This window comes from Castanea sativa, chromosome 12, assembly GCF_040712315.1.
Source record: "Castanea sativa cultivar Marrone di Chiusa Pesio chromosome 12, ASM4071231v1".
Lineage (NCBI taxonomy): Eukaryota > Viridiplantae > Streptophyta > Magnoliopsida > Fagales > Fagaceae > Castanea > Castanea sativa.
In genome coordinates, this window is record NC_134024.1 from 21,318,653 (window position 1) to 21,336,715 (window position 18,063).

The 18,063-nt window shown below is 33.8% G+C and overlaps 1 protein-coding gene across 1 annotated transcript; it reads right to left on the reverse strand.

Annotated features, from left to right (window-relative positions):
- Positions 1-11,758: 11,758 nt before the first annotated feature.
- LOC142621183 (inositol oxygenase 4-like) lies at positions 11,759-13,914 on the reverse strand. The gene is made up of 11 exons (XM_075794503.1): positions 13,875-13,914; positions 13,676-13,754; positions 13,497-13,575; positions 13,199-13,403; positions 12,937-12,996; positions 12,796-12,848; positions 12,582-12,704; positions 12,382-12,451; positions 12,204-12,282; positions 11,934-12,015; positions 11,759-11,844 (listed from the first exon to the last, which is right to left on the reverse strand). Exons 1-11 carry the CDS (start codon positions 13,900-13,902, stop codon positions 11,818-11,820), a joined length of 885 nt encoding a protein of 294 aa, XP_075650618.1. The 5' UTR covers positions 13,903-13,914; the 3' UTR covers positions 11,759-11,817.
- Positions 13,915-18,063: the final 4,149 nt, after the last annotated feature.

Below are 18,063 nucleotides of genomic sequence, written 5' to 3' on the forward strand. Positions count from 1 at the left end.
GCATTAAAGACCCTGCACCTACCTTTCTGGCCACATTATTGGGGAAATGACCTCTGAACAGTAATGTTCAACCTTCTAGCTATTGTTTGAAGACTTCAAGAAGGTGGTAGATGGGACAAGTATCTAATTGGGTGATCTGTGCTACACGTGGAAGATGAAAGCGAGAAGAAAAGGGATATAAGAAAGAAAAGAGGCATTAGGAAAGGGGGGATCGAAGAAAAAAGGGAGGAAGAGAGAAAGAAAGCACTGTACACATTATCTTCAATTTTAATCTTTGGTTTAAAGAAAGAAATGCAATACAAGTGATCCTCGACTTACATCCAAGGAGAATTTCCGTTATTTTCATCCATTGATTGCATAGGTAGTGGGGATCTAGCCCACCTATCTATTGTCCAATATCCATAAAACCTAGGTTTCAAGCCCACGCTCTACAAATTTCATTGTATAAGACTTTTTAGGCCTGAACCCATCACTCGGTTGAGTCCAGGTACAAATTGTGCACTTACATATGCCATGCTTTGGACTAGACCAGATATCTGTTATTCAGTTGGTATGGTCAGCCGATATCAATCAAATCCAGGACCAAAACATTGACAAGCTGTAAAGCATATTCTCAAGTATCTTAGGAGAACGAGAGATTATATTCTTATTTATCAGTGTGAGGATTTGATTCTCATTGGCTATACAAATTCAGATTTTCAATCGGATCTAGATTTCAGAAAATCCACGTCGAGTTGTGTATTCACCATGGAAGGTGGAGCCATAAGTTGGAGGAGTATTAAGCAATCCTGTATTGCAGACTCCACCATGGAAGCAGAATATGTTGCTGCTTCTGAAGCAGCAAAGGAAGCTGTTTGGCTCAAGAAATTCCTTTATGATCTTGGTGTTGTGAGAATGGAGTAAGTTCCTATCACATTGTTTTGTGACAATAGTGGAGCGGTTGCTCAATCCAAAAATTCAAGAAATCACAAGAAAGGAAAGTACATTGAGAGAAAGTACCACATCATCCGAGACATTGTTGCTCGTGGAGATGTAGTGGTAGCAAAGATTGAAAGTGCAAATAATCTAGCTGATTCTTTTACCAAAACCTTGCCTCAAAGGACTTTCGAATCACATTTGGAAGCAATGGGAGTTAGATTAGTGCACAATAGTCTTTAGGGCAAGTGGGAGATTGTTAGGATTAGTGTCCTTAAATCCTATTGTATGATGTTATGTATGATATTATGATGACATTATGTATGACTTAATATTGTGATTAATAAAGTCGTTTTATTATCATCTAAAATAATGGTAACATGAATATTGGGACATTATCATATAGCCCATGAGATACATAGTATGTGATTTATGTGATTTAGTCACAAAAGATATAAGTCACAAGTTCTTTGTAAACTCAGAATTTATAGTTTGTAATCGGCGATGAAATTGGGCATTTCATCTGCGAAGGCTATAACGTATCAACTAAGATGATTTGTCTTGATCGTGGAAGTGGAGACTTCTAGTTGATACGTTGATATGTTTTAAGAGTTAAGACATATTGAACTGGACCGCTGTGAGATTTATTGTTCTCCTAACGACTGTCAAATGAATAATAAATCTCACGACTTCTATTTACATGAACTCTTAATCCTGAGAGGATAATGGACCTGATCATGAAGTATAGGTTGCTTTAATATATCAAGAGTGAGATCTAAAGTAACAGTCAAAACGTTAGTATGTTGGGCAATCACATTTAGTGTTAATGGAACATATATTCTCAAGATGGAATTCATAGTCTCTTAACAGAGATATAAAATATTCCCTTGAGATAAGTTTAATGAGATCATTTATTCAGAGAGTTAGGCCTAACCACTTTGGTAAGAAATTACTAAAATATATATTTATGAAATTGGATTTCATAAATATATGATGAATAACCGTAAAGGATTAAACCGGGTACTCAAGGATTAAGATATAGTAATTTTCAAAGTGGCAGTCTATATTTATGACTTTGTATTACTACGAATATTTTATGAAAGGGTTGCATGTACAATAAAGTTTTGGGATATAATTTATTAATAAAGCCTAGAGTGCAATTATATTTATATAGTGGTATTAAATATAATTAATGGTAACTTTGGACTTGTCAAGAGTTGACGGAAAAACCTAAGGCCCATTGGAGCTAGTGTCTTATTGGTCCCTTTTGGTCCCACTCCAAGCCATACACTAAAGCCCAATTGGAAAGGCCCAATAGGCCAGCCCAATTAGATAATTAGTTAGTTATAAAGGGAGAAACATACAGAATTTTTTATTAAGAAAAAGAATTAGAGAGAGACATCATTGTGAAATGGTGTGTATGTAAGAGTGAGACACACTTTCATACTCCCTTTGGAAACTGATTGAGAGACCACACTTCTTAGGCGTAAAGTGGAATTGGAGTGAAAATTAAAAGTGTTCCCAAGTGCTTCTAATCTTTGTTTTAAATTTCTCCACACCAAGGTACGCTATCTTGTTCTTAAATTCTGAAATTTACATAATGTATGTTATCGATCATGAATGAAATAGATCATTATTTGTTGCTTCCACTATGTGTTTTGTATGAGATACAAAACCAGATTTTCCAACAATTGGTATCAGAGCCAGGTTTTCATATCATATTTGTATAATGTGTGATTGAATTTTAGAATTTAAGAAAACCGTCATCCTTGTGTAGACATAGTTTGATAATCATCGTTTTATGAATTTACGTTATTAGCATTGGAATTCATATGGCATGATTCATATATGTAATATATAGATTGAAGTTTATGAAACTTCAAGATGATTTATATATATATATATATATATATATATATATATATATATATAATAGCCATTACAATTCTGCACAGTAACATTCAATGTCTATGGCCGTGATATGCATTCGAAAGGGGTAGTTATTAATATAGGGGTAGTTATTTTCATTGTACCTATATATATAAATAACTACCTTTTTGCGTGTCTTCATTCCTTGCACCGTTTGGCTTGGAAGTGGGAATTGTTATATGGCCGTATATTATATGGCATGTAAGTTATAAAGAATTCATGCATTTATATGTGTTATTTGTTTCCTTCAATCAGTATATGTATGTATGTATGTGTATATATATATATATATATATATATATATGAGCCCATGTAAAGAAGTGTTATAAGGATTCAATGACTTGAATATTAATGCACTTCTTGGTTTATTCATTGCATGGCTTGAAAACTTATTACACTCTTGGACTTTGATGCATGGAGTGCATGGCTTGAAAATGGCTTGGCCATTTTGCATGTGTTAGTCATCTTGGTTTATAAGGATTCTTACAATCCGTATAGTATATATATAATGTAATAGAGAATCATATATTAGATATATATATATATATATATATCTATATATTATATTATATATAATGTAATATGGATTTTTAAATGTAATATGGGTTTACATTACGTTATATATATTTATATATATTAATGCTAGGATTATGAAATTTATTCCTAATGAGATTAGGATTATGTTTTCAAAGTGTCTAGCATTATTATGGTTCTTGATCTTAAAAACCTTTAATTTAAAATATCTAGTGGGAGAGAGATACAAGAGTTGAATCTCACGGTCTCCATTATCAGTTCATAGTAGTGTGGGTAAACATCTCGTCTTGGCGTATATGCCTCGCGATCCCAAAGGAGGGTTTTTATTTCATAGTACTACAAGATTGAACTTACCCATTTAAAGTAGTGGGGACAAATACCTCGTCTTGGCGTATATGCCTCGCAATCCCAAAGGAGGGTGTTTTGTTCCATGGTACTACAAGTTTAAACACTATAAAAAGGGAGAAGAAATGTGGCTACACATGACTCTAGATAATGATATACACTAGACTAAGTGTAATGTTAACCTCCCAAAGGAGCTATGTTATTATTACTTAGAGGCTAAAGGTAATACAGCATATTATTAATGTTTGATAAGAGTTATCATGATAGCACTAATAATGAGAATAGTTCTCAACCAATTAATGTGTTTATAATAAACTTGCTACCAAGGAATTATAAACATGGATTGGGTTGTCGTTGCATATATTATTTTATGGTTTTATTAAGGTTCCATATTATATGCTTATATGCTAAATTGATAATGTCTAGTTTACTTATTATATTCATGTTTATTATTTTCAGATTTATATCATGGCATCATTTAGCCCACTTGTTGCTATTCTTAACCAAAACAAACTGACTGGATCCAACTATGTTGACTGGAAAAGAAATTTGAACATTTTTCTTACTGCTGAAGAGAACAAATATGTCTTTACTCAATCATGTCCTAGCTTTCCTTCATTAGATGCTCCTCTTGAGGAAAAACAGCGATATGATCGTTGACAGAAATCTAATGAGATGGCTAAGGGCTATATCCTAGATCTATTTCAAATGTTTTACAGCATCAAATGCAGGATGTAGAACTTGCTTCGAATATAATGCTTAATCTGAAGGAGATGTTTGGTGAGCAAGGCCGTTCTACAAGACAAGAAACTATGAGGCAAATTTATAATACCAAAATGGCTGAAGGAAGTTCAATGAGGGAGCATTGTCTTAGGATGACTGCTAATCTGAACACATTAGAAGTTTTAGGTGCCGACATTGATGGAGAATCCCAAGTGGATATCATACTCCAGTCACTACCGGATTCATTCAAGGAATTCAGACTCAATTATAATATGAACAAAAAGATTTATTCTTTGTCTGAATTAATGAATGAGTTAGTGGCGGCAAAAGGCATCCTTGGTACTTCTAGTGTTAAAGCCAATGTGGGTGATGCTTCTACTTCTCAACCTAAGTTAAAAGGCAAGGGTAAGAAGAAGAAGAAGAACTCTCTAGAGAAGGAGTAGGAGACTCAATGAAGCCACCAAGGCGAGCTTGTTGTTGTGAAATACGACCGACACGAGTGTTCACGTGACACAACTCATCGCTAAGAGTGTCAAGGCAAGCATCCAAGTGCTGAAGCTGCACCATGATCTCATTAAGAGTAACACCGCCCGCAGAAGAAGGAGCGGATGTGGATGGAGCTGAAGAAGCTAGAGCTGTCACTGTCTCAGTCCGTGGCCGCTTCAATCGAAGCTGGGCCTCACTCCATCTGACAGTCGCCGCATTAATGGCACACATGACAAAGAAATTATCGAAAACAGGAAAGGAGACAGAAAAAAGGCATAGAATCCTCATGATAGTTGAAGGAAATATGAGCTTATCTTTAGACACAATCTTAAGACAATCACAACTGAGGTAGTCAGGATGCGCCACCCTTAGGACATGAAGCACCTCAAAACTAATATCCGAGGTGACTATAATGTGCGTACCTTAAACGCGAGTAGAAAAATGAGGTATTGAATAATCAAAATCATGCATATTAGAGTGAAAATCTTGTATGATCAAGGAAGGACAAGTGACCGGGATGCCACACAGTGACTCCCAACCCCTACTGTGAATGATAGTGGGTAGGTCAGTATCGGAGAAGTCTGATAAAAATGACTTAGCGTTTTGAATGAATGCCTCGTCGGGAAAACTTCTCCAAGAAGTCCTTGCAGGCTTTCTCATCACGGAACTGAAGATGAGAAGGGGTAGGATCAAAGGAAGATACCCTAGAACGAAGAGGGTTTCGAAACGGAGTGGATTTAAGCTTAGGTGCCATGATGCAGACTGAAAGAAGGAGAGAGAGGGAGACAAACAGAAGAGCACCAAAATAATTCAATATATGAATATAAAGAAATGAAGGTGCGTATGCATGAAAAATGCATAAACATGTGACATGCAAACTTAAAAGCATCATGGCCCCAGCCCAATCCAAACCTACCAGCACACAATTTGAAACAAGATAAACACACATCTAAAATGCATGAAATATTGTTATAATGCAAATGCGATGCGATGCATGATGATTTAAAACCATTTAAACAAGACCCATCCCAAAAATTTCACAAAAACTTCATCAATTTTGAAAAACCCCAAAAGTTTTCAAAAAACCTAAAAAGTTAGGTCAAAAGAGATGAGAAGATGAGAGAAATGAGATCATACCAGAGGAAGAAATCTCTCTTGAGACCGAAAAATGAGTGGGGAAGAAGTTTAGAGTGAGAGAGAGGTGTTTGGGAAGGTGAGAGGTCAGAAAGGATCGAGAGATATCGAGGTGAAATGAACTGAAATCGCGCTAACCCTTTAAATAGAAGTTCATAATTCTCGATGGATCGAGAGGTGTTGAAATCTGTCGAGAATTAAAAGGCAGGAAATAGCTATTGAGCTAGCTCTCGAGGATCTATCCAGAGGTTTCCATAGCAAAGAGGCTCGATGGATCAAGAAGCTATCGAGCATCTATCAAGGAGACACAAATTTTCTCAATGGATCGAGGAGCTATCAAGAAGCTATCAAGATTGCGATAAAGAGAAACTAAAAAGCTCGATAGATAGCCTAGCTGTCGAGAGGCATCGAGAAGCTATCAAGATTGCTTAAAAACAGTTTTTCAATGAAGAGAAAAACACAAATATGAATGCAATCAAGCATGCAACTCAACTAAAGATCCAAACAACAATTTTAGCTCTCAAAAACATCTCTTAATCAAGAAAAATGACATGCATTTAGATCCAAAATACACACACACACACACACACACACACTAAACACATCTAACCAATTTTATTTTTCAAAAACAAGTCAAGACAATTTAGTGGGCATACACTAACACAAGTATACCTCGTGATGGCCAAATCACATTGTACCTGCACATGTATCAAAAGTAGCAAAGAATATTGCGTGTTGTGTGTGAAAAATATCGCAAGATAGCATAAGTGTGCGATTTGAGATATGAGTAAATCAATTTAACTCACACATGATCATAACTACTTGATGGAGACTATTACCTTCGAGGTACATCCTATAATTCCCACATCTCCTAGAATACACGCTTGCAATCATATTTTAAAGCATTTTGATTCTTTTTGCTTTAATTTTTCTTTGCATATTTTCTTTTAAGCATATCATGCATAGGCATATAAGAGAGAGAAAAGAAATACCCAATTATATTAAGCTTTTGACATTACACTTTTGCTATGCTGAAGCATACCAATGTCATTTCATGATTGGCGGGCAACCGTGGTGAGATGGTTATATATATCTTTCTCTTAGGATTTTCTAATCTTACTCATCACAAACACGAGCCACAAAGCTCACTTGCTTAGTTGTGCATAGAGATGCTCATCTAAGTTACAGGCTCATTAGCCATTCAAGGTACACAAGTACCAATGTGCACAAACACACACTGTTTTTGTATTTTTTTATTTTTCAATTTTTTTATTTTTTATGAAAAAAAAAATAAAACAAAACTGAAAACAAATAAACAAAAACAAGTTAAACAAAACAATGCATAAAAATTAGACTGATTCAAAATAATAAAGCAAAACACACAAGTAATGCAAACACAAAAAATAAACAAAAAGAGAAAAGTGACTAAATCACTTCGAGCCTTTTTCCTTTCACACCTTGGAAGAACCTTTCCTTTCTGCGAATCCTTGAACCGGCGGAGAGGGGGAAGCATTGCAACCGTTCAAGTTTGAAAGGAACATGAGGGCTTTGAGGAGATCAAAAGAGGATGGAAACTGACTCAAGTTTCCCGATGAGACCATGCTATTGCTATGTTAAGTGACTAGCCACTTATAGCAATTAGGGCGAGTATGTCCAACGGCTCCACAATGATGACAAAGATGCTGCTTCTTCTCTTTAGACTTTTGAGCATTACTCTTCTTAGCCCTAGGGTTTTTGGTTTCTTTCTTAGCAAGCTTAAGGGGTGCTCCTAAGATAGATTTACCCTTGTCTATGTTCTCACTAGCTATCACAGTATTAACATCATTGTCCTTAGATTCAACATTGTTAGCAAGAGAAACAAAAACAATATTACTAGAAGAAGAAATATTAGGAGAAGAGAAGTCATACCCTAAACCAGTTCATTCAGAAGTAGACTTTTGCATACTGAGCATCTCATCAAGCTTTGCACTTGAAGTCCTCTCCAATAGAACTCTGACTTAAAACAACTCTGCTTCAAGCTTCTTGGTCTTCTCAACCAAGAAATTGTTTTCAAACCTCAATGCTCCTATAGTCTAATTGGCTTCATCAAACTTTGTGGAGATTTCTTCTTGTTCAAGCTCCACATCACTGAGCTTCTTGGTGGCTAACCTATACAACTTCTCATGCTTTTCAAAGACCTTGTATAACTTTGCATAGGCAGTATGGATGTCATCTTGTTCATCTATCTTCTCAAACTTTGACTCCACCAAGCCTTCTTCTTCATCCACGTCTTCTACAATCCCCTCAATAGGATTGATAGTGGTAGTGAAGGAATTTAGGATTCCGTCATCCTCATTTTCAGAATCATCCTTAGGTTCGATGTCGCTCAAAGTAGCAGCAAGTGCCTTACTCTTCCCGATGGACTTGAGATAAGTAAGGCACTCTTGTTTCATGTGACCAAATCCTTGACACCCAAAACACTTGAGTCCTGAGGGAACAATGTATTGACCGCCATCTCTAGCATTCTTCTTTCCTTTGTCTTGGCTCTTAGACTGAGAAGAAGTAGATTGCCTACGGTCCTTGTTAAAGTCCTTCGCATTGGCATTCTTCATGAATTAATTTCTTGAATTGTCTAGTGATGTAGGACTTCATTTTAGAATCTACATCATCTAAAGACTCATCTGTGTCACAGTTCTTGGCCTTCAGCACCATGCTCTTACCCTTACTTAATTTCTCAATCCTTGTCAAACTAAATTCATAGGTCTGTAGATTGCCAACCAGCTCAGTCAAAGGAATCTTGTCAATGTTCTTTGATTCCTCAATAGTGGTGATCTTGACCCCTTGTGAAGAATTAATTGATTAATTAACCAAGTTTATTAATTAATCAAATTAACATGCAATGTACGTGGCAGCACAAACAAATCACCAACTAAAATAACATGCAACGGAAAATAAATTTGACAAGGTGATTTATTTTCTAATGGGTAAAACCTTTAAGGCAAAAACCTCACCAGGAGATTTTAAAGTCACCATTCCCAAGAATTCACTACTATCACAACAAGCGGTTACAAGTAAAAGAATCTCAGTACCTTATACCAACCTACAGTTGAACTCTTACCCCAATACCCAATTGGACTTGTTCTATAGTGACAATCTCTCCTTTTAATGCACAGCTCCCAGTACGTGACTAACCAATAGATGTGTAGATCCCAGTACGCGTCTTGATCACCAACTTGAGAATGATGTTGGCTGCAAAATTCTTTAGTTCATCACACGATGAAGATCACGAAGTTGCTTGGTCACAAAACCCTACGATGTACAAACACAGCAGCTTCGTCAAGAGAAGGATGAACTAGGGCAAACTAGGTTTCCGATCACAATTTGCATGAATAACACTTTACTTCACACTTGTGCAATTGTGCTCACTATGACGACCCTTTAAAATAATCCTAATATATGTTGAGAGTTGTGAGAAAAGAAAGCCCAAACACATACTCACGGATTGGAATGAAATCAAAACTGAAAATCTGATTTTCATAATTCTCGATAGATACCCTATCTATCGAGCAGCTGTCGAGGTTCGAGCTTAGATAGCTTTTTAAATCTTGATAGATACTAGATTTAAAAACTAGCACTTTATTACTTGATTCTTGAACAAACTTACATGGCTTTAACACTTGAACTTGAAACCTTGTTCCTTGAAGTATTAAACACATCTTAGATCCACCCAATTACAAATAAAGTGCGTTTTGTCAAAGGATTAGTGAATACATGATGACATATATTCCTAACATAAATCACATATGTCCTAACAATAACCAATAAACCCACCACTAACATTACTTGCAAATTAATAGCCCACATTGTTGGTCGTGGATATTCTCTCCGCTAGAAAGTTGGAAGTGTGCAAGAACTATGTAGTGAAGAGTGAGGAGAGACAAAAGAATATGGGCAATGTATGTTTTAGTAAGTGTGGAGTCATGTGTATATTGAAGTTTAGATGTCATTCATATCTGCCAATCAATAATATAAAATAGGAATACAACTGGCCGAGAGTTATAAGAAACCCTTTAATAATTGTCATAGCCTCTGTACTTAGCTCACAAAAGCACACGATTATCACAATTCTAATTCATGGTTAGAGACATGTACTTAAAGACACTAGTTACCGTAATTATTGCTAACGGTAGATGATGGAGAAAAAAAAATAAGTTTATACATAGATTAACCCTTTAATAATTATCATAGCCTCGTTACTTGGCTCACAAGAGCACTCGATTACCACAATTCTAATTCATGGTTGGAGACATGTACTTGCAAACACTCTGTACCGTAATTCTTGCTAACAGTAGATGATGGAGAAAAAATGATAAGTTTTATATAAAAGTAATAGACGGTCAATCACAGTCTAACTATTACATAGGATAGTTAATAGAGTTTATATGAACCATGTACTTGCAGACACTCTTTACCGTAATTCTCACTAACGGTATATGATGGCTTGACCAATAAGCTCATATTTAACAACCAAAAAGACTACTGGGAAAGCCTTAGGCAAGAATATTTAATGAAATCAAATGAAGCATGATATCAGAACTAGCCTTAGCCCAATCACTAGCCATATTCTAAGTCTGCATAAGATCCCAACCAACTCCTACCTAGTTTAGCTGGTGCCAACACAAGATATATGCCCCCAATTACACATACTCTGGAGTATGGACAACACGCAAGAAGAAGATGGCCCAACCACTTGCCTTAGGAATAGAACCTACTAATAGTTGGGTTTAAGGCCTAATCTATTAATGTTTTTAATTTATTCGATTTACTTTATGAATTGACAAAATTTAGCAACAAAATTGGTTGTAGCCTAAGGCTATAACCTTACTCAATTAAATATTAAACGTTGTCTTAGGAATAGAGCCTACTAACCGTTGAATTGTATGCTCTTTACGCTCTTAATACACATGTCAAATTTTGTATCAATCAAATATTATTTACTATATGATTTCTAAGCTTATATTTTATGCATAATTTAAACTACCAAAACTTGCAATTTAAACAATTTATTGAAGACTATTGATCTTTAATTTTCTAGAAATTTTGCAAGCATGGAAGATATAAGAAGAAGATATGATCCAATGATGGGTTTGTCAAAATTCACCTCCAATAAAAAGATATTGAGTAAAATTGTAGTCTTAGGCTTCAACTAATTTTGTAACTAAACTTTATCCATATTTTAAATCTTATTTTATTTTCCGACTTGTTTTAGGGATTTAATTCATCTTCTTACTTCATTAGTAGAATTTTCATTGGTTAGAATTGTTTCCTTTTCTTGTTAGGATAATAAGTTTGGAACTCCATTTAAAGAACCTGGAATACTGAATTAATTCAGTATTGTATATATATAGTTTGCTTCAGTAATGAAATTGATTGTTGGAGTTTTTCCTTCAATAGCTTGGTGTTGATTCCTGATAACCCTAAGGGTTTTTTTTTTTTTTTTTTTTTTGTTCTTGTTGAAGCCGCAACATTAGCATTATTTGATTAGGCCCCAAGGCCTTAAAGACATCCCACACATGGCCTCCTGGCCATCAATATATAAGAACCAAGCCAAATAATAATGAACACGCCACATCTCTATGATGTGTTTTATTTATTAATAGTTTACAAACTTCTTAGTACTGATTACAGAAATTTATAGTGCATATATAAATAAAATTAACTTTTCCAATTGAAAGCGATATGGCAGGCAGCCTAAAGCCGGATCCTCAAGGATTACCATCTGATCTTTTCTGGGAAGTACTACAAAAAGAAAGAAAAAAATCCAATTTTAATAAAGAAAAAAAAGTGTTTAAAATTACCGAAGCACAGAATTTTGCACTGGTACACACCTTTTTAATGAGGGATTCATAGTATGGTTTAACTTTTTCAACATCAATGTGAACTTTGCTCTTACTGTAGAGATCATATTTGCTGTTATTTGTACAACACAATAAAATCAGTTTAGTTGTCACAATCAGCTGAACAAAAATTGAATAATTGGTGGGGAAAAACACTGATGCTCACAATCAGCTCAATGAGAAATGAATAATTGTTGGGGAAGAACACTGGTAAGAAAGAAAAAAAAAATGTACAAATTAAACAGCAAAATGGAAGCTTACCAGAATAATTTAGACCACTTCAGATTCTCTTTGTCCTCGTCATTCATTAGGTATTGATATCCTCCTTCCAGATGCATTGCTGCAAGATGAACAGATAAAACTCATTATTGTATAAAAACGATTCAAGAATGTTAACTATTTTTCAAATTTACAGGAAAAGATAAAGAATAATACTTACGGTGTAATGAGTGATATCGGATAATAAATAATGCAGCTGGAGGTAGAGTAGTTCCACTTGCCTTAAGCACCTAAGGATTTGGAAACAACATTATTAGTATTATGATTGTTATTTTGGAATAACATATTGTGGAAATTTGAATATGAAAATCTTATTAAAGATTTTTCATTAAAAATTCATTAAAGGTTCAGAGGATATACCAAGTACATGTAATCGTCATGCCCCCATGTCAACAGCACATTTTCAAGTCCACATCCTTCAGAGTAGACTCCAAGTTTAGTGTTGTAGGCAGGATTGTTGTAATCTGGATTTTCCTCGAGATACTGCAATGCAAAAGATTCGAAGAAATTTCTTTCAGTTGACTGACTACATGTAATCATGTCAAACATAATTAACTAATGTTTTTGAGAAGACCTTGCGATAAACAATCGATTTGTCATAAGCACAACCAACAATAAACGTATCTCCTGCAACATCAGAATTCATCATCGGATTGAAATGACTCAAAACAAGAGAAATATATTAACATTTATTTGGTCAAAGAACATTTGTTACCTACAACAGCCCACTGGGGAAGCGATCCAAATTGAGGAAAGTAAAGAACCTTTCCAACATCTGAAATCCATGCAAGAATCAATTATCAAGTTGTTTTATTTAAACTTGAATATATAGGGCCTAGTGTGGGTAGTTATTATCTGATATTATGAATAAGAGCATAGAGCCACTAAGTTAAACATATACAATTACACATTCAGAGAACTCATATTTTGCATGTTAGCCTTAGAACGGAAACTAGGAGTGTGCATGGGGTATTTACCATGAATAAGGGCAGTCAAGTGCAGCCAATCTTCATTAGGATAATCTTTTCTTATAGCTTCAGCCGTCTGCAGCATATGCTGAATCTGAGGTTCATCCAGGTCAGGGTCACTTTCATCCACAAAATCGTCAAGGAGTTCAATGGCTTCCCATATGGACATCTCTGCTTTGTTCAATTTTGCATACTCTTCCCTTGTCCTCTTTACCTGCATTTGCATTGAAAGTTTCATATATCAAATTGAAGCTATGAAGTCCTAAAGTTTAATATTTAAACATTAACTTATTGAAAGTGTACTTACAAAATCATATGTTTGGTTAATATGATGCAACCGATAGCAGTTCTCCACAATGCTTAGCCTCACACTTCCTTCATAATCCCTACCACACATTTTGACACAATTCATTGAATGAGAAACTACACCATTTATGAAGAACACCTGACCTTATAAACAAAGATTGTGGAAGAAAATGTCAAAACCTGAATGATTGGCCAAAGGCATTGGATTCTGGCACAGCAAATTCATCTGATGCATCTTTCGGTATTGCATTGTCTGACACTTAACAAAAGAACACAAAAGTTAGACTCCAATTGAACTAAGCTTATAGACTTATAATAAAATAAAAATTATGGACATTCATGGACAAAGGGAAGTAGGAAACAATAATCAAAGCAGTACCAACTGCCTGGCTCTCAACGGCAATCATCTTGTTCCCACTTAAAACCTCAAAAAAGGCAAACAAAGCAAAGACAAGTACCTTTGAAAGGCCCCAGTCAGATTTATAGGTAAAAAATAAGTCCTCAACTGAAAATAGACCAGGCTTGGACTCCTCAACTGCAAATTTTCATTATCCTAGTGCTAGTTTATCCAAACAAACTTTACCTTAAAATAACTTCTGTTTTGCCGCGTAAACATGACTGTGTGAGTTTCTATCTTGTATTGTATTTACCAGAAATAGCCAAGATATGTATGGGATGTATAATTAGGATATATTTGTTTAGAAAGTATAATTCATTTTTTCTGCCATTGAGGACCAAGTCAAGATATTGGTTTCAAGAGAAAATTATGGGATTGGTTAATAAATCAAGGGATTGATTGCTAAAGAAAATCATGGAATTAAAGCAATCAATATGTAATTTTTATTCAAATCCACTCCTTCCCAACTATTAAATTATTAAATTTTAAAAAAAAAATGATGAAGAATCTTTATATATATATATATATAAAGGTGGGAAAAAAAACCATGATTTAACAATTTCGTTCAAGCATGCAATGATGACAAATCGTATTCAAGACATTGATATCCAGCTACATAGGTCAATCCTAACCTAACTCATTTAATAATCATTTCAAAACCCTTCTACCCTAATAGAATCCATTTATTATGTGAGTGACACAACGTGACCCACATAGCTCGCTTAATATACACAAACACTACTCATTTCAAATGTTTGATAAACCCTTTTGGGCCTTTCCAATTGGCCTTAAGTGTGTGGCTTGGAGTGGGACTAAAAGGGACCGATAAGACACTAGCTCTAAAAGGCCTTGGGCTTTTCTATCAACTCTTAATAAGTCCAAAATTACAATTAACTATATTTAATATCACTATATAAATATAGTTACACTCTAAGCCTTATTTATAAATTATATCCCAAGACTTTATTGTACATGCAACCCCTTCATAAAATATTTGTAGTAATACAAAGTCATAAATATAGACTGCCACTTTGTAAATTACTACATCATAATTCCTTGAGTATCCGGTTTAATCCTTTAATGTTATTCATTATATATTTATGAAATCCAATTTCATAAGTATATACTTTAGTAGCTCCTTACTAAAGTGGTTAGGCCTAATTCTCTGATAACCAAACTCATTAAACTTATCTCAAGGAAATATTTTATATCTCCGTTAAAAAACTATGAATTCCATCTTGAGAATATATGTTCCATCAACACTAAATGTGGCTGTCCAACATACTAAGATTTTGATCATGACTTTAGATCTCACTCTTGATATATCAAAGCAACCTACATTTCATGATCAAGTCCATTATCCTTCATAAAATATTCGTAATAACACAAACTCATGAATGTAGACTGCCACTTTGTAAATTACTACATCTTAATTCCTTGAGTACCCGGTTTAATCCTTTATTGTTATTCATCATATATTAATGAAATCTAATTTCATAAATATATATACTTTAGTAACTCTTTACTAAAGTGATTAGACCTAACTCTCTGAATAACAAAACTCATTAAACTTATCTCAAGGGAATATTTTATATTTCCGTTAAGAGATTATGAATTTCATCTTGAGAATATATGTTCCATCAACACTAAATGTGGCTGCCCAACATACTAAGGTTTTGATCGTGACTTTAGATCTCACTCCTGATATATCAAAGCAACCTACACTTCATGATCAAGTCCATCATCCTTTCAGGATTAAGAGTTCATGTAAATAGAAGTCGTGAATTTATTATTCATTTGACAGTCGTTAGAAGAATAATAAATCTCACAGCGGTCTAACTCAATATGTTTTAACTCTTAAAACAGATCAACATACCAACCAGAAATCTCCATTTCCATGATTAAGACAAATCATCTTAGTTGATAATCTTCGTAGATGAAATGCCCAATTTCATCACCAACTACAAATTAAAATTCTGAGTTTGCAAAGAACTTGTGATCTATATCTTTTGTGACTAAATCACATAGATCACATTCAATGCATCTCATGGACTATATGATGATGTCTCAATATTCATATTACCATTATTTTATATAATAATAAAACAACTTTATTAATCACAACATTAATTCATACATAATGCCATATATAGCACCAAACAATAGGATTTAAGGGCACACATCCTAACATCTATATCTATATCTATATATCTATATCATATCATATACTATATATGATAGCAGAAGTCTTTTCCTACAATCAAGAACGCGTTGCCATTTGGAAAAATGACCATTTAAAATTCTGCCACGTATACAGCTTTTAAGTTAAACCAGCCACACATTGCACCATTTGGCCATTTAAAACTCTGTCACGCTTGCAATTAAAAAAGGATAAATTATATTGTTTCGTTAGGTTAACACACCATTTGATAGCATCTCAGTATAAAAGGAAAAATAACTGGTTAAAATACCTTGCAATACTCCAAAAAAAAAATGCAAGACAGAGAGAGGAAACTGTGTTCATAACCCGCCAATCGCCAGACTATAGCACCGCAACTGCAAGCACATGCATGGAGAAAGAAAAATATATGGGCATCAACACCGTTAGGCTATCTATCTGCCACCATCAGATCATCGAACCAACTCCGGTACATTTTTCTCCTTTTTTTTAGATTCAGATATGAAATATTACTTTATATTGAGTTTTTTTGTTGGATAGGTTTACATTTCATTTTGGATTCAATTCCTTTTTGTTTCGGGTTTTTGGGTTCTCCATGAAAATGTTTGTTTTCTCAATTTTTAGATATTTTTTTTTGTTTTTTTTTTTTTTTTTTCCTATTTTGGAGCACAGAAATCACTAAAAAAATTGATCTTAACAAAATTAAAATCTGGAAAGGTTGTGACTTTAAAACATCAAGAATTTCAATTTCATTCTCTAAATTTTATTTCATTTTTTTTCCTTTTCTTCCTTTTTTCTGTTATTTTCAATTCTTATATGATGGTTGCTATTGAAAGGTAGAGATAGAGTTATGTTATATTTTTTATTTTTGAAATTTAGGCATTAATTATGATTTACATGTGGGTATTATGGTTCAGTCGGTTATGATTTAGGTTTTTTGGTTAGGAATAGTTTTGTTTTGGGTTTTTTGGATGGGAATTGAATTTGCATATTTGGGTTGTTTTGATTTTGGATTTCACCTTCTAATTCAAAGAAAGATGAAGTTTTTCTCTCCACATATCATGCACAATCAGTTATGAACGTATTTTAGCATCACTTATTATTATGTTCGTGAGTTTTGTTTTGTTAATTTGCAAAATTTGTTTATTACTAAAAAAATATGTCTTTCTTATGTTATTTTCAGTCTATTCTATTTATTTATTAAGTCAATTTACCAAGAATATTATTTCATATAATTTAATATTTTACAACTAATTTGTAAACCTAATGTATCATATTTGCCTTTTGTTTTGAAGATATTGGGAGTGTCACCCTTGATTTTAATAGTCAAATCTGAAAGCTTAATTTTGACCGTGTAATTCTATTGAAATTACAAATTTGTTGAGATCTTTGTCAATTACAACACTTAGGTAATTTCCAAGAAGAGTTGCTGGAACATATTGATAGATTAGGATGGTCTAATTTCCCTGCTACTAATCTCATACTCCATATTAGATTTTGTCCATTTAGTGTATTTGTGTTTGAATTGGCTCTGATTTGCATGTTTTAGCAAGAATTTTTCTTTATTGATTGATATTATTAGCCAAATCTGAAGTTTAGAGTGAAGATTTTGTTTAACTCTGTATTAATGCATATTAAGGAATTATTTACCAGAGTTTTTGATCTTGATATTCATATTCAAGCTAATGAGGACAATGTAATCAATACTATCATGTAAGCTTCTTGAGCATCAATAACTATATAATATAAACCCTGTTTTGAAGTCTATAAAAATACTATCGAAAAATAATATTTTTTTTATTATTTTTAATGTTCTTTATATTAACTTTGACTAAGAAGATTAATGAAAAGGTTAGGCAATGGAGTTATTCTTAGAAAGAGGATGTAAATCAGCAGTTTATGTGTATATTTAGTTATCTGATTCCATGAAATTTCAAGTTAAATAAGTCAAATGTGAAGGGAAAAGATTTGAAAATATATCATAAATTTAAG